Raw genomic sequence first — 17,378 nt, forward strand, 5'->3', positions numbered from 1 at the left:
GTTTTATCCCTTACCATAATATAGGAACTAGTTACATTAGTTTACCTAAACTGATTGTTATATAGACACAGCTTAAATCCTAAGAATAAATATGTCTACTTTATCCGCTACATACTGTTTAAGGTAACTTTTGATTCGTACGGGAATCGAAACAGCGACATCTGGCGTGGCAGATACATTAACTACTAAGCCACCTGTTTGCCCCTTATTCATAATAATGAAAGAGTAGCATACAACATTAAATAAGTTTGTTTCATAACAAGATTGTTTTTGTAAGGTTTGTTAAGGACAGGCCGCGTAACGTATGTTAAGTAGACTCTAGGGTTGGCACATTATTGTATTTTTCGACTATTACATATTTGTAGACAAGGCTACCCAAGTAAGGTAAGATAATTTTTATTAGGTTTATCGAAAGACACAAATAAAATATTGGTTTCAAATTCTAAAGCTGTATCTTAAAATAGGCTGGCAATCAGCACTTTTTGATTGTTAAAACTAGCATAGGATAACCTTTTAAACGAACGAGTTAAAATCTAATAAAATTATAAGAAAAAAATTGTTAAAGCATTTCAATTCGGTTGCTAACTCATTGATCAGATGGCAAAAAAAAACTATCTTGATCTCTCAATGACTTAAAATTTAAAACTAAAAGAATAAAAAAAATGCTGTCTGCCCTTCAGTCTAAAGTTTGTTTGCTAAATTATATTATGCATAATGCTTTTATATCTTTTATTTTAAAATTATCGTTAATGCAATAGATAAACAAGTTTCACCATTATCATTGCAGTATATCGCATTACATTTAAATATTATTATCATTAAAAATAAAACAATCATAATACAAACTTTTGATGTTAACTGTACTATAGTTCGGCCATTCAGAGAATGCGTTCCTGACACGTCGCGATTGAACTGACGACGTAACTTTGCAATGGCGTTGCAGTTACGATAAAAATATTTTTGCTGGTTGTTTACCGTTTTAACAATTGAGGAGCATTAAAACAACATTATTATATCAATAATCAATGAATGTTATTACGTCGTCAGTTCAATCGCGACGTGTCAGGAACGCATTCTCTGAATGGCCGAACTATAAACTAGTTTATTTATTAGCATATTTTTTCATGTCTACCATTAGTTTAAAAATATTGTTTGAAGTTAACTCTTAAAACTTTTGAAAAACTAATAGACTTTTATCCGTCAGTAGGGTTTTATCGTCTTTAGTTTTTATAAACAACTACGTGCTTCGCTACGTATAAAGTTTACCATTTTTTTTTACGAAAAATGTGATAAAAGAAGAACCTCTCGACTGATTTTGTACAAACTTCACATAAACTATCTACTAAATAGTCCGAACAAAACCTAAACATTTTTTGATAGGTGAGACTGTTCTTGAGTTATAAAATTACAACGAATAGTGATATATGTTTGTTCTGTCATTAGTTTTATTTGTTTTATTGCTTTTGCGTCGTTTGCGATAATAAATGGTTTTTCTTTCTTTCTTCTTTCTATATTATTTTTTATATAATATGGACTAGCGACCCGCCCCAGCTTCGCACAGGATATCAGTATTTCAACACAATTTAATGGCTAGGGAAATATGGATAGAAAAAGCGACTTCGTTTTATACAATGTAGTGAAGAAAAGAAAAATATAGAATACTTTTTGTTAAGTGCCAACCCTATACTTTCCTCTCTTAATTAGGGGCGGCTAACTAAAACGAGGGGTCTGTCACGGATAATTTAGAAAAATATACCCTTAAATATATCAGGAAAGGACCGCTCTGAGATCTTATTTTAGTTTTCCGACAAAGCTAAAAGTTTTTCTGCAATTTACAAACGCTATCCAGCGTGGCAATGCTGCCAGCCTTTTGGGCAGGGGAAGGCATTTTTGACGCGTTTTAGTTACAATATGAATGACTTTTTTCTATGTTTTTTTTATAATCTCTTAAATAACTCTGTATATATTTGTTCGAAATAAAGAATGGTAAAAAAATCTACAAACTTATTTTTAGATCTTGCAGTCGTTTCTCCAAATAAAATTTCAATAAAAATTCTAATGACGCCATAAATAAACCACATTTTCTTCATCAAAATCACCCTTTTAGATTTTTCTACATTTCCCTTAAAAAACGGTACCCCATAAGATTACAAACTCATTTAGAATTTCCATTGGGAAGTTGCCATTCTATTAGTCATTTCCCCATTTCAGAGGGGCAGGGAAACCATAAAAATCCCATGCAATATTCCTATGAAGTCGTACAAATGTTGCCGAAATGGCCTGGTTGAGAAAGGGCGAGGTTTGTAGGGAGTCATGGTGTACCATGATTGTTCAAACACCGTGGTTTTTTATCGTTTAAAATTATTCAGAAGACAGGACATATTCTTGTTGGATGTGGTTTGTGAAATTCTCCTTAATACATCTTTTTGGTGGTGTTTTTGTGAAGCAGTCACAAAAAAAATACTTAAATTTTTTGGCAATAATTTCACATTAAACTAGATACAAAAAAAAAATATATCTATTTACGAGATAACACAATAGGATCGCATATTTTTTATTCCGTTTCGTTATAGCTAATTTCAAAGGATCAAAACGAAACAGCATAACGTTTTACATAATAGTAAAGATACGCTCTTGTGTAAATATGGAAATGACCAAATATTATAATTTATTTAATGTCCCAATGCAAAGGGTAATTCATAATCCCACCCAAAACAAAAATGTGAAAGACTGCCAAGTTCGATAATATGGGAATGCTTCGCCTATAAAAGAAGTGAGATCTGAATAAGTACCAAGTTCCATACTAATACCTCAGTTAAAAATAGTTACTTTTTAATGATGGTTCTTGGCAAGTTTTCACACGCCTTGTTATAAACCTAATAAACGCAATGAATCAAGTATATAATTTTCTATTAAAACTTGAGAATATTATAAAACGTAAGGTAAAGTTGACATAGCTTTGAAGGATACCACCAAAGGATGAAAGGGTTCTATGAAATAAGGATATGCAAAATCAAAGTAATTTTCTTCGCTATTTGCAATTTAGAAACGAAATATTTAAATATTTGTCCATGTCTGTTTATCTGAAGTCTGGAGTATCTTTACTAAATGCATTCTGAGATCAGTTTAGTTTTGAAGTTTTGAAATTAACATTAAATATACCGATGGGTTTAGTTCAATTTCTAGTTTGGTTTGGTTTGCTATTAATTTTGACTGGAATTTCAGGTATCATCCCTTTGTTAGTTAAGACTCAATTTCGTTCAGTAGATTTGTCTTATGGGTTACAAAGCATTTCTTTAGCAGTCAAAAATATCAAAAATATTTGCCAAACTAGCTAAGATATAAGGTAAGGTATACAACATTTTATGTAGCTTTACAAACTGATCGAAACTAACTAACTAGTTCAAGCAGCATCTTGAATCGTATCGGTCCAGATTTTCTTCTAGCACTAGTTATTAGCAGTATTTTTAGACTATCAGGGTATTTTCGAAAAAAAAAACAGATCTCCTTCCAAGCAGATGGCCAGGAGGCGGTGATTATAGAATGAACAACTCCCAACAGTGGTTCACATCCATCGAAATGAACATCTTCGTTCAAAAGTCTTCATTCTCATTCTCACCGGATGTTTTTTACCTCATCCTCGCAAATTGTCTAGATAAGAAGTTGCTTCAACTCGGTAACTTTATTTGAAACTTTAATCTTGTCTGGTGTCGCTTTTCTCGCATTAAATTATTAAATGCAGTATCAATTTTTGCTGACAAACTTTTCTGTGACTATTGGACTTTTTACTGTCCAGTTGGTAGTTGAAGATGTACTTAATGTTATAAGGCTGAAGTATTTGTTTGGTAGATCATGCTAATATAAGAAACGGCTCGTCCAATTTGAGAAAATATTCAGTGTTAGATAGCTCAATCGAAGAATTCATCGTAGTTGCTGTTACTGTATGCAGGTGAAGCTGCTAGCAGAAGCTAGTTATTAATATGCCCACTATAAGTGTAACCCATTTTTATATAGACTTCAACAGTTTCATAATAATTATTATCACCAGTATATTTTTTAAACCGGATTCTATAAAATAAAGTAAATAATATTTTTTATCATTCCTACTACTGAAATATCATCACATTTATTACCTTGCGTAACTATGGCCCCAAAATCATTTTAACACAACACAAAATTTCAAGCCAACACATTAATACACTATATTGCAAAAACAATACACCAGCCTTTACACTACCCAAAACTTACCACATCAAACAAAATTATTCATATGTGCAGCGCAAAAACTACGGTACCATCAGCCGCCATACAAAACAGTGGGACAATACCACAGTGCAGCAACTTCAGTGGTACAAGTTAATTGTGTCCAACTAGACGTTCGTCAAACACGGTCGGGCAAAGAAAAAGCCACTTTTGCACGGTCAAAGGCAAACACACCCGCAAATTGTTCAACCGCAACGGCTTTGTTCGAGGTTAGGCTGTGGTGCAAGTTGAAAAAGCTTTTTTTTGGTGGCTGCAATAATTGTCATCAAAAATTTTATATTCCAATATTTTGAAGAAATATCAAGACTCTTTACAAATGGTCTAGCAAACATACACGTCAATGTAACTTATTCAGTGAAAGTGAACATGGATTATTACGGAAAGTATTATTATGATCTTTACTTTTTTCTTAGTTACAAAGAAATCGTTGTTTATTAAGCGGTAGATTTAAAATGTTCATCTTAAGGCCAATTGAAATTTTTAGTAACTAAACAATTATTTTTATTACCTTCGCCAAGGGCCACAGTGTAATTTAAAATTCTTATATTATATTATTCAAATTTAAAATATGTTCAGATTAGGCTGATAAATCAGCACTGTTCAAACGTCTAAAAATAGGCAGCCCCCCAAATGGGTTTTTTTCTGGGAAAAAGAAGTGGCGCAACAAACTCCCCAGAAACGTTCAAATGTTCAGAACGCTATCAGTCTATAACCTAGACCAAACCCCACCAGAGCCGAATTTAAACAGGCGTCGGTGAGTTAAACGATGTAAAGTTGGACAATTTGGTAGCACTGACACAACTATTGTGTTTGCCCAGACCTTTTGTCGTTAAAAAGGTACCTTCCTATTTGAGTGAAGTGCACTTCAAATGCGAAAGTGGGTGATGATTCTGTTTCAGATATACGGGCGTTCTTTGTTTGGTAATTTGTGAAAAAAGTTTGGCAAATGTTTGATTTGGATGTCTAGAGGTTTACTGTGCAATTAGGTTGTGCAGATTATTTTCAATCCGAATCTACTATTTAGAAGTGAAATTGGGGTGGCTTAACATCAATTATGGAGCATTGTCGTGTTGGTCACCTCTTTTAAAGAACTTCCTATAAAGTAGCTGCCCCTCGTGTCCCCATGGAATTACTTCCCGCATCTGTATATTAAGAGGACGAATTGGAATTTTTGGCGCCAAGGATCTCAATTTTTCTCAGTAAATACAAAACGGATCAAAATACAACTTGGTTACCTGAAAGTTCATGATATAAACCTTATTTTGTTAGACGTGACAACATGATTAGGTAACTTTTATAACAGAGAAAAATATATCAAACATACCTCTTTTTAAAAAGAGATTCACATATTATGGGCAAACGGGACCGATTTAAGCCTCTTAACTTTTTTAGTAGTTGAGTATATACATACTCTTTAAAATTGTAGAAGGAATTTTTATCAAATTATCATTTCTAAATAATAAAATTACAAAACCATTTTGTCGTTTACGACTTTTAGTTATAAGCTAGCGCGCGTATTGTTATCCTCGCCCCGCTCAGACGCTCCGACCCCTTTTGGCGCCTTAGATGCGCGTACCGGTTATGGAATTATAGTTGACCAATTCATCGCCTTAAGTACCTTATATCCTTTCTCAGATCAGGCTATCTGTGTACCAAAGTTCATTCACATCGGTTCAGTAGTGTTGGCATGAAAGCGCAATAAAAGTAAGGTTGTCGACGAAGAAGTTGTAAACTTCTATGAAAAAGACAAAACTAAAGAAGAAAAAATACAAAAGAAAACTTTATAATACAGAAGATTTCTTACTTAATTCAAACTTAACAACTAATTCTCAACCACAAAATAGCTTCATCGTCACATAATTCTATTTTTCTACGCGAATAAAACAAAACGTATTGTGCATTACTTATCATGCTGGCCACGACTTGCGAGTTGGGCATAGCTTGGATACAGGACAAGTTACACGCTCGAGATATTTACCTAAACAAATATTTAGCTTTCTTTGATATACTGGAGTTTACTGTATTGAAAGAAGAACTCAGAAATTGTATCATTGTGTTTACTCCTTAAAAATGATTGACTCTTTTTTGGTCCTGGTTTATCAGAATGAATTGATTTCACGGAATAATCATTCATAGACGATATCTTAAGTTCTCCTCATAACCATAACCAATAAATTGGTTTGCTATCTGGAAACGAATAAGCCACACATACTTCAATAAAAATTCCCTCATATTTCAAAATACAAACAACCATAATTTCTAACAAACCCAGAACTGCAAACTTGTACAAACATTATTTATTTTATGCCCATCCGACCTTATTTATATGCCAAACTTTAAAGTATGTTGCAACATCAACAGTTCAGAACTTCTAAACTACACATGGCGAGGCAAAAAGTGTGTGAAAACTTCAGTATTTCAAACGTAAAACTATTAACCGCGAATGTGGAACTATCAGAATAAATCAAAACAACTTGTTTAGCCACTATACATAAAATGTTTAACGACTCCATTCATAACTCTAGTTCCGCCTGTCTGTTTGGGAACTTTTAAACGGATGAAAACTGTGGAGTTGATTTTGTAGGGTTTAATTTTTGTGGTGTTTTTTGGGACTGATGAAAATTATTCAGAAACCATCCTTCATTTTAACAGTATTGGGGATAGAAGACCTGTTCTCTCATTGCCAATAGCAATAATTACTGTTGTGACTTGGAAAATGAAAAGGTGGCTTACTATCGATGTGAGTTTCTTTCCAAAAAAATAACAAATATGGAACTTCTTCTTGGAGAGTCGATGGCAAACTTAAATTTTGGAGGCCCAATATTTCGCTACGCATACAGCATTGTCAGTAGCGTTATAAAGGTCATCACTATGCAGCTGTCGGGGCATAGCGGGCAGCATAGAAGTTAAGAGACTTCCATACAGGCCACGGTTGGTCGTAACCTGGTGGAAGCCGTTCCACGGGTGGAAGGAAGTCAGGCAACAAATATAGATGTCCTGAGAGACCACTCAAGTTAAGCTCCATACACCATTGGATGAACTTATCTATCAGAATTTGTATATAAACAAGCCTAGACTTAGGTTCACGAGAAAACCCAAAAATATCCATAACAATTTGATCCCACTCTTTCATGTAGAACAATGAAAGCAGACACATAATCCCCCAATTACCGAACTGAGAACTACAAAAGCCATTAAATGATTTAATAAACAAAGTCGTCTGCTCTGTTCAGCGTCCAACTACCCCCAACTTTCTCTAACACGTTTAAATAACAATTATTTTAGCTTTATCACATCGGACTAGCTTTTAGCATTTCGCTTAGAAGCTAAATGAGTTAGTTGGTCGCAATCTGTTGGCGTTAAATGAGAAAGACGGTCCAATAGATTTAGTATGACTTAGTGTAAATTGAATTAGTTGTTCAGTGAAATAGGGATCAATGGACGGTAAGGTCATGGGGTTTGGCTGGATGTGGGCAACGCAGATCCTTAACGTCTTGAAAGGGAATTGGAACACTTTTCCTGCCACATTCCCAAACAAACAAATGCTATACGCCAAAATCTGAAGAGTCAAAGTCGTGTAAGACTTTAACTGAATAAAATTCAAGTATAGTCACCATAGTTATGAGGTACGAGTATTTTGTATTAATAAAAAAAACTATGATGACTGAAAAAGAGAAGTAGAAGCAAAAACATATAGCATCGATTCGAAATAAAATTGGAAACAAGGCAGGAAGAAAAATATGAAAAAAGTAGTACATATAAAAACTATTGCAATACTATAAAGAAACCATAAACTATACAAACAAATTAAGCAATTTCCCATTGGAAATTCTCTTACAAATTACAGCAACAATCCCCAATTTTGGCAAACATTAAGGCACCATGAAGCCACAAATTTATTCCACTCAGGTTCACCCGCAGGTATAAAACAGTTTATTAGATTATAATAAAACAGCACAAACTATGGTAATTGGGTTAGGTTTATGCGTAACCAGCCCTACATGTTGATTTGAAGGGTATTTACTATTTGCGGTAGAGTTACGGTTTTTTGATGAATTAGGATGCTTGCCGTAATGTTATGAATGAATTCATTTGCTGCTATTTGTTTATGGAGATTTGTGAATGTTTCCTTTTTCCTCACAGTATTTCTGCTGTATTTCACATACATACTTTACTTTTGGACTGGCCCAGACATCATAATTTTGTGGAAAGAAGATTTTTTTTCTGAAACACTTTACTTTTATTTAGACATGAGACATGATTAGAAACCATACATAATTCTGAAGGAGAAATAATATTTTTTCTGCAAATAAGAGGTAAAGTGCTAGGGTCCTAATTAGTAAAGTCCTTGCAAAAGAGACAACTAGAAAAAAAATACCTTAGAGACACTTGTTTGGATTCTTCAATTTCCAAGACTCAACATCAAAAACATTTTTATTGTTCACAGGAGAACCAGCAATTCGTTCCAGATACGCTCGTCTTATCGTGCTGGTCCCTCCTGAACCTCCGAAGATCCTGAAAGCACCTATTCTCCAAGCAGTTGAAGATCGGGAAGTCAATTTGGAGTGCATTTCTGTTGGAGGGAAACCTGCTGCTGAGGTATGACATATAAAAGTCAACAGCTTATATAAAATTACTGTAAATATGATACTACCTATTATATAAAATAGTCATCCCAGATAAAATACAATTATTTTAATATATGTAGTTAGTTAAAAGGATAAGCAAGAAGTATATCGTATACTTCACAGTTTTAATTTACATGTAATAGGACAGAGCGATTGTCTTTTGTGGCAGCATATTGTTTTGGCAAACTTTAAAAATGATCTGAAATAATATCGTAAATACAGTAAAAGCTTGAAATACAAGTGTGTTCCTAAAAATAGAGAAAAGTTTTTCAAGAACTTTTGAAATCAAATGCCTGTTTTGACTTTCTGAATTTCACATTTGATTTCTTTCTAGATTACCTGGGTGGATAATGATGGTGGAGTGTTAACACATGGAGTCAATTACACTGTAGTGCCAATGCCTGATGGGCGACGATTCACTGCTAGGTAAGTCTAAAAACTTATTTTACAGGTCTGGGTAAACATCACTACTCCAATACTTAAAAAAAAATATAGAAATATAAATTCTATCAATAAGTGAAATCAAAGCTATGCAAGATAAAGTGAAACGCAGGCTGACAAGCTCTAGTAGTATATACCTACAGCCATGCAAGATAATTATTCTGTGTTGTATAAAACTTATCAATATTAATACGACACTACTAGCACCCATAAGTCCACACAACGTTATTGGCTTTTATTATATTTATTTATTGGTACACCAATAGATGGTGATTGCTAACAGATTGATTTCTCCCAGGTCTGTACTTCGACTGCGTCCTAGAAGACATCACCACAATCAGACCCTGACTTGCCAAGCACAGAATACTGCGGATCGAGCCTACAGATCTGTTACTATCAAATTGCAGGTTAGTTATTTACAAGTATATTTTAAAACAAGCTTTTTCTGATGGTTTCACTATTGTCCTGGGAGAAACACTTGCCACAATTAGGAAAAAAACAGTCTTTCTCTACAAATGGGCTATTCAATACTTTTTCTCACCTAGTGCGCTGCAAGTTTGGACGTAGTTATGCAGAAACGTTCCAACCCACAAGTCACCCGAAATCGAGTTATTGTGATTGAACAGCCTAAAATTTAGCATATGGTTGTCTAAACTCAATATAATTCAACAATAAAACCTCTAGTACCTTTACTAGTTAGAATAAAAAAGAATACAACTGAAACGCGTAAATGCTTATATCTCAAATTCAAGTTTAATTTGAGATATAAGCATTTACGCGTACAGTGGGTTGGAACGTTTCTGCATAACTACGTCCGTTTAATCTCCTAACAAGCCCCAGGTGTTAGAGTTTTCTCAAATCCGCTTGACGGCCTCTGACGTGGAATTGTTGAAAAAGGAGTTGAAACAGGAACTATTTGAAAAAAATTGTGTACAAGGACTGTACTTCTTGCAACAAAGAAAAAAAATCTTCAGCTTCACAACAGTAGTAAATACTTATAAAACCTATACAATATTTCACTTGTTAAAAAAATTGGTTTATGAATAGTTAATATTCATTTTTAAATAATTAGCAGACCCTGTCTATGGCTTCATAGAAAAAGTTAATCAATAGGAATTAATATGTCACCCACACTTTAACAAGACATTCTTTTTCTAATTGATATTTCCAATTACACAATTTCCCCCACATTAGCTAAAGTATCAAATAATTAATTTAATTCTATATCAGTGACATATACTTAATTAATATTCCGTCGTAAGGATACCAACGTCTCAGTCCAATTAAATTTGTAATCGTAATTAGCTAATTGATGTCAGAAATACTTCAGTTCAAATCAAATTCGAGTCAAGAGGTGGGAGTTCCTGTCACATTAGCAATTAGGACCAATTTATGTAAAAGTAAAGTGTTTGTGGACAAAAAATAAGGACTTAAAGAAAAGAGAGTAAAAGGTAGGAAGAAAAGAATGATTATAATATTGTTTGTTGAACAAGCTCTAAATATTTCATAATTATCCGCCTACCCTTTCCAACCCAGTTGGGGTCGGCTTCAGGTCTAACCATATGAAGGAGTAGACTAGTGTTGTATGCACATACATAGGGCGTCTGCCTATCTGACCTCCTCAACTCAGTAGCCGAGGCAAACCGAAACCCCTTGGTAAGACTGGTTATCAAAATATATAGTTATAGCTAGTATACCTGGTAATGATTTCCAAAGATGTTCAAATAATAGCCGGGAGCCACCAATCTACGTGTCCTCCGAAACCCGGAAGAACTTTTCATGATACGATGGTCAGTGGCTGCGAAAAGTTTCTTACCTTTATGATAAATCGAACCATGCGACTGTTACTTAGTAGGTAAATACGCATAATAAATGAAAAAAAAAATGAAATAAATGTAACAACTTTTACTTTGATGAAATACAGTGGAAACAATCGGGAGTCAGTTATAACGAATTCTCAGTATTCAGGCTTAACATTGAGGATTTATGACGAAATAATAAAACTCTTTGATACATTTCGTTACAAACATGATCACAGTAATAAATACCTTTTCCTTAGAAAAACGGAAAAGCAAAAAACAGAAATATGAAACATAATCTTTATTAAATAAAACTTACATTCCGACTTTACTTCTCGGTAAACTGTGTTTTTTTTAGATTTTGCTCGACTTTATAAAAAAACTAGCATCGCACTATAATACCTACATATTAGATTCATAACCATCTTCCATGTATGCGAAAGCAAATGAGTTATTATTTTTCTCTTAACATTTTTATACAAATGACGTTATAAATTTCATATAAGTAGGTTTACTATCTACTTACACAGCTAATTTTGTTTTTCAAACCAATTAGAAAACGACTGAAATAATGATCGCCGTTATTTACATAACATAAAAAATACGAACACCATCCGAATTGAAAACCTCCTTTTTGGGAAATCGGTAGTGATAATCATATCTACCAAGCAATAAATTGTTCATGATATTTTTTTGTTTTTTTGTACCTTCAAGGCCCCGAAACTGCTGAACCGATTTGAAAATGTCACTGTTGAAAAGCTACACTATCCTCGAGTGACATAAGCTACATTTTTTCCGAGTACGGGTAGTAGTTCCCACAGGAGGCGGGTGAAACCGCGGGAAAACGGTTAGATACTTAAATATAAAACTAGTAATTACTAAAATAGAATTCAGGTGTTTTACCGTTCTCAACTTTTCATGTTTTCCACCCTTGAATGTTTTACGAGGTTCGATATTTTATTCTTAGAAAGCGACCTTAAATAGAAGAAACTCATCAATAATGTAGCTAGACTGGAAATAAGAAGTCTGCTTCTAACAAAAAGTTGTAGGTACTTAGACTAGAAGCCTCGCTATGCATAGGGTTTATACACCTTAGATCTATACCTATCCTCAGGAATCCTTTCTGAGAAAAACTTGTATTTGTTTTTGAGTCTATAGTCTATGGCCAACAAACAAACATAGCTTCTAATAGTAATTAAGTCATTCAAATATTTTCTAATATTATGAAGCCTAAGAGTTTGTTTGAAGGTGCCAAATTCAGAAATTAGTGGGCCGATTAGAAAAAAAGTTAAGTCTTTGATAGCCCATTGAAAAAAAAGCTACGTGACTACATATAGACTTTATCCGAGTGTACTAAGTAGTTTTTAAGGGACGCATATGGAACCGTAAGGAACAGGTATTTTCCATAAGTATTTGCCCCTATCCCTAAAAATAGATCCAAATTACCCACATAACAACTAAACCACAATAAATATAAGTTACAAGTTTCCCCAAATCCGCATGACAAATACGAGTATAACAAACATTTTCATCTCGTTCCTGATAAATTATTCTTTTACTTGGAGCTTGTTCCGAACCCACTTAGCAATGATTTACAGCCATCCAATTTAACAGCTCATTTATTACTACGACACCTAAATGTTGCCAGTAAGATTTGGTATTGCATTCTCTTGAGATTTTTGGAAAAGCTTTGAAAAAAGTTGGCTAGGGGTCCAAAATTTTTTGGGCTTCTGAAAGGTCTAGCAGCATTAACAGTTCATTTTATAAACTTATGCTATCCATTCTTAAAAACCATCAAAACGCACAATGATACGAATTATTTTAAGGCTTAGGTTCCAGGTTGGATAGTTTAGGAGATTAAATTGAAAGGGAATGGTATGAAAACTTATTTTGCATGTTTGGCTCTGAATAAGATTCTAGGAGTTGGAAAGCTAACGATAGGCTGTATAAACTAGAAAAGTGATAACATTGAAAATAAACTGAGGATGAATAAACTTCTGGGTGTACTCAAATAAAATCTTAAAATTAATAGATTTAAAGCACTATACTTAGTTCTAATGGAATGAACATGAAAATAACTTACAGCCACATTATAAAAGCTGGAGTTTATGCTAATGATCACTTTATATCCATAAATGGACGTTACAGCTTCCACAAAAATGAGATAATTTGATACGACGATTAAGCGCACATTTTGTTTAAGACTTTATGGGCCAACTTCCCTTGGGTTCCTATCTTGCTCGTATAATTTTGTATTAAAATGTATGTAGAAGGAAAAAGAGGCACGTTTGGTCCCATCTTTTTGCGACGTACGCGAAATGTTTTCTTGAATTACCATAAGATAATAAATTGGTTAAGAAAACTCTTGATGTCTGAAAGATTTTTTTTGCTTTTTGTTTTTGCGGATTTTATTTAGCCTTCGATTAGACTTGAAGGTTTTATAACAGTGTGGGTTTATTTTTGTAGAAAATACCGTTGTAATATTTTAGCTTGATTATGAGTTTAATAAAGAAAAGTTACTACTTTTTCTCTTTTTAAAGGGATCACTGCCAGAGGTTTTCGTCAGTTGAGTGACGTACGCTTACCTTACAAATGGTCTTCTTCGCTGGCATACCAGAGTTATTATTTCACAGATGTTTCGCAGTCATAGTATAAGCACTTTTAAACAGCTGCAAATTAAGCTCGTATGTCCAAACGTCAATTAAATCCAAGTTCAAAACAAGGAATCTAAGAAACAAGTAAAACAAACCTTAATTTGAGTTTGTACACACATAAATTACTTCTTAAGCCAAGCTTCCAATAAACGGATATAAAGAAAGGAAAAACGAAATAAGGAAACAGACAGTGGGTAAAAAAAATCCGCACCACAATTTTTGTACATCTTCCTTTTTAGAAAATTCGCCGATTCGGCTTACCGATACCGCCAGTTTAATATGACCCATCGAAGTGCTCCTATACGTTGATGATGTGTTAAGTGGGGTAGATCTAATATTTCTGGTCGTGGTTTTATACTGGAAAAGTGAAAATAAGGAGGACTGTGTAAGGCTCTAATTTCGTGACGATGCCGTGTTCGTTGTCAGCAGAACTTGTGTATCATGAGCCGAATGATTTTTTCAGCGGTTTCAAACCGTTATGTCAGGTTTTAATGGGACAAATCCTTTGAATTTGTTGCCCGTGTTCCGGGTTTTCTTTCCTTTGATATAATTTTTGGTTTTTATGGTTTGAGCGAATGTAAAGAGACTAAAATAATTAATAATTTACCTTCTTTACCGATACAAAAAGTTCAAAATAAAACATAATAGGGACGATGCAAAACAAACAATAATAAAAAGGTAAGTTGAAGTGTACGAAAAAGGTAACTGTTGTATCATTCAAACAATTCATACGTTTCACCCCTCATAAATTTTAAAGCTGTTTCGAAACACTTATTTGAAGCACCTAATTTTGTGAGTAACAAAAGGAATAAAACAACATGCATAAGTTCTTTTTCACTTTGAAATCTTATTCAGTTTCTAGCCTCTTATATTTTTCGTTGGTAGATAGATTATTCTTTATTGTACACCAAGACACAACACAGGACATCACAACATACAAAAACACAGTACAATCGTCGGTCTTATTGCTAAATAGCAATTTCTTCCAGACAACCTTTGGATGGTGTTTATCTGTAGAACACAGTGAAAAACGGGCAGTTTAGGGTGTACATACATATAGATTATATATAATTGACAAATACCAAAGATATAAAAAAAAGAAAGAATAAAAAAACAAAAATAAATAATAGTCAATAAACGGAAAGTAAAGATAGAAGAATAAAAATAAAAGTATAACAATACAGCGATAGTAGTCAATGAGCCAAGTAGTGATCCTTGACCATTTTTTTAAATAATGCAATCGACTGCGCTCGCCTTATTGCCACTGGCAGTGCATTCCACAGACGAGTGGCCTGTACAACAAACGATTTATCATAAAATGATGTGGAATGCACAGGCATCTTAAGTTTTAGGTTTTCTGATGACCTGAGTGATCTTGAATGCGTATCACAAACAAACTCAAAACGACTCTTAAGATAAGAAGGGGAAGTAGGGTGAAAAAGAATACTATATAGCAAGGAGAGTATGTGAGCGTTCCGACGAAGTCTTATTGGAAGCCACTTGAGCTTAACACGAAATTCTGCCACATGATCATATTTGCTTAATCCAAATATGAATCTTATACAAACATTCTGAAGGCGCTCAAGTTTATTTAGCTGGTCCTCTCTGAGATCAAGATAGCTGGCGTCAGCATAGTCAAGAATAGGAAGAAGAAGAGACTATGAAAGCGCAATTTTTGTGGCAATGGGTAAGAAATTTCGCAGCCGTCTTAAGGATCCTGCAGATGCAAATAACCGTCGACTGGTTTCCTGAATCTGCGGCTCCCAGGACATTCGGCTATCAAAGTATGCACCCAAGTTCTTAACCTTAGTGCTAAAGGGAATTTGGACACCGTGATACATGACTTGAGGGAGTTCAAACCAATCAATTTTAGAAACCATCCGAGAGCTACCGATGACAATCAGCTGAGTTTTTAACGGGTTGATTTGAAGCCCGTAGAACCTGCTCCCCTCAGCTATTTGGGAAAGGTCTTTATTAATTTTTTCGATAGCTTCGGATAGTTCCCCCAAATTTGAAGATCATCTGCGTACAGGTGGTAGGAAGAAAGCAGTTTATTTGAGATGGAATTAATAAAAATAGAGAAGAGTAATGGAGATAAAACGCCACCCTGCGGCACACCAGCACTCGTTTCACACCACGAAGAGTATTTATCTTCAATGCGAATACGTTGCCGGCGCCCGTACAGGTAACTATGAAACCAATCAACGGCCGTTGGAGATATGTTAAGAGAGCTAAGTATACCGAGCAAACTATCAAAATCAACGGTATTAAAGGAATTACTGAAGTCCAGCAGCGCCAGTACCGTTAATTTCCCATTTTCCATGCCAAGTCTGATGTCATCCGTAATATTGACCAAGCCTGTTACAGTACTATGACCAGGACGAAAACCGGATTGGAAAGGATTAAGAAATCTATTCTTGGATAGGAATGAACTTAACTGGTTATGAATAAGACGTTCCAGGACTTTGGATAGGAATGGTAATATGGATATATAGGGCGATACTCGGAAAAGGATGTGGGATTGGATTTCTTTGGTAAGGGGGTAATTTGGACCCCTTTCCAAGCATCTGGAAAGACACCACTAAATATGGAATAATTAAGGATGTGACAGACGACAGGAAGGATTTCGTCCAGGATATGGAGGATCATTTCACGGCTGACACAGTCACTTCCAACAGCATCAGAAGTAATGGATGCAATGCTCTTCTTAACATCACAAGCGGCAAATTGGTTAAAGACAAAAGAAGGATAATCGGGGGTTGGAAGACTAGACAGATAGCTTAAAGTGTTTACTTTTGTTGTCCTATCAAAGTTGGACGAAGATGAGAAATGTTGATTCAATGAATTTATGTTTACGTCTTGGGAAATTTTATCAGTACGTGATTTTCCAATCCCCATTGACCGTGGAAATCTCCAGACCTTAGCTGGATCCTCGTTTTCAACTGAGGTATGAAAGTGATGGCGTTGTGCAATTCTACACACCTTGTTGCAGCAATTTCGCGCTTCTACAAATTTCTCCCAATTTGTCGATATATGGTACGATAATTTGTGGTATAATATCTAAAGAGTTTTTTGAGTGTCTGCTTCTAGTACTTGCTATTATACTTATAAATGTTAACCAAATAAGTGTTTTACATTGTCTATTGTGTGTAATACAGTTAAATTTTGGATAATTACTTAGATTTTTAGCATTTTAACTTACATAAAATGTATGACTTTAAAAGATCTTTAAAAAGCAGGTATAGATAGTTCAACTCAGATTTGCGCGCGGCCCTATGTGTGCGTCGACTTGTAAATATACAACTTTCATTCGTGTGACAGTGACGTCGTCCGAGCATGACGTGTTCTCATCGCTTTTTGTTATGGGTACAGTCGTTTACGAAAATGTCTAGTTCTTGACGGAGAAAATGTTTTAAGGAGTCAGGTAGCGTTTCAAAAAAATGAAACAACATTCAAAGCTTTTTATTATTACATTTTACAGTTTATCATTATTTTCTCATACGGCTTTTCAAATTGACATTGACAGTATCTAAGAAATAAATGAAGTGAAATATCTAAGATGAATTAAATACTCCTTACATATTTTCTAGCTC

At 34.4% G+C, this 17,378-nt stretch overlaps 1 protein-coding gene across 1 annotated transcript in view; it reads left to right on the top strand.

Annotated features, from left to right (window-relative positions):
* LOC124643025 (irregular chiasm C-roughest protein-like) overlaps positions 1-17,378 on the top strand; it is a 103,436-nt gene that overhangs the window by 59,588 nt on the left and 26,470 nt on the right. The window contains exons 5-7 of the mRNA XM_047181861.1: positions 8,711-8,862; positions 9,226-9,317; positions 9,631-9,739. Coding sequence (XP_047037817.1) covers positions 8,711-8,862; positions 9,226-9,317; positions 9,631-9,739 — 353 coding nt within the window. The remainder of the gene's footprint in view (positions 1-8,710; positions 8,863-9,225; positions 9,318-9,630; positions 9,740-17,378) is intronic.

The sequence above is a fragment of the Helicoverpa zea genome, chromosome 26 (assembly GCF_022581195.2).
Source record: "Helicoverpa zea isolate HzStark_Cry1AcR chromosome 26, ilHelZeax1.1, whole genome shotgun sequence".
Classification (NCBI taxonomy): domain Eukaryota; kingdom Metazoa; phylum Arthropoda; class Insecta; order Lepidoptera; family Noctuidae; genus Helicoverpa; species Helicoverpa zea.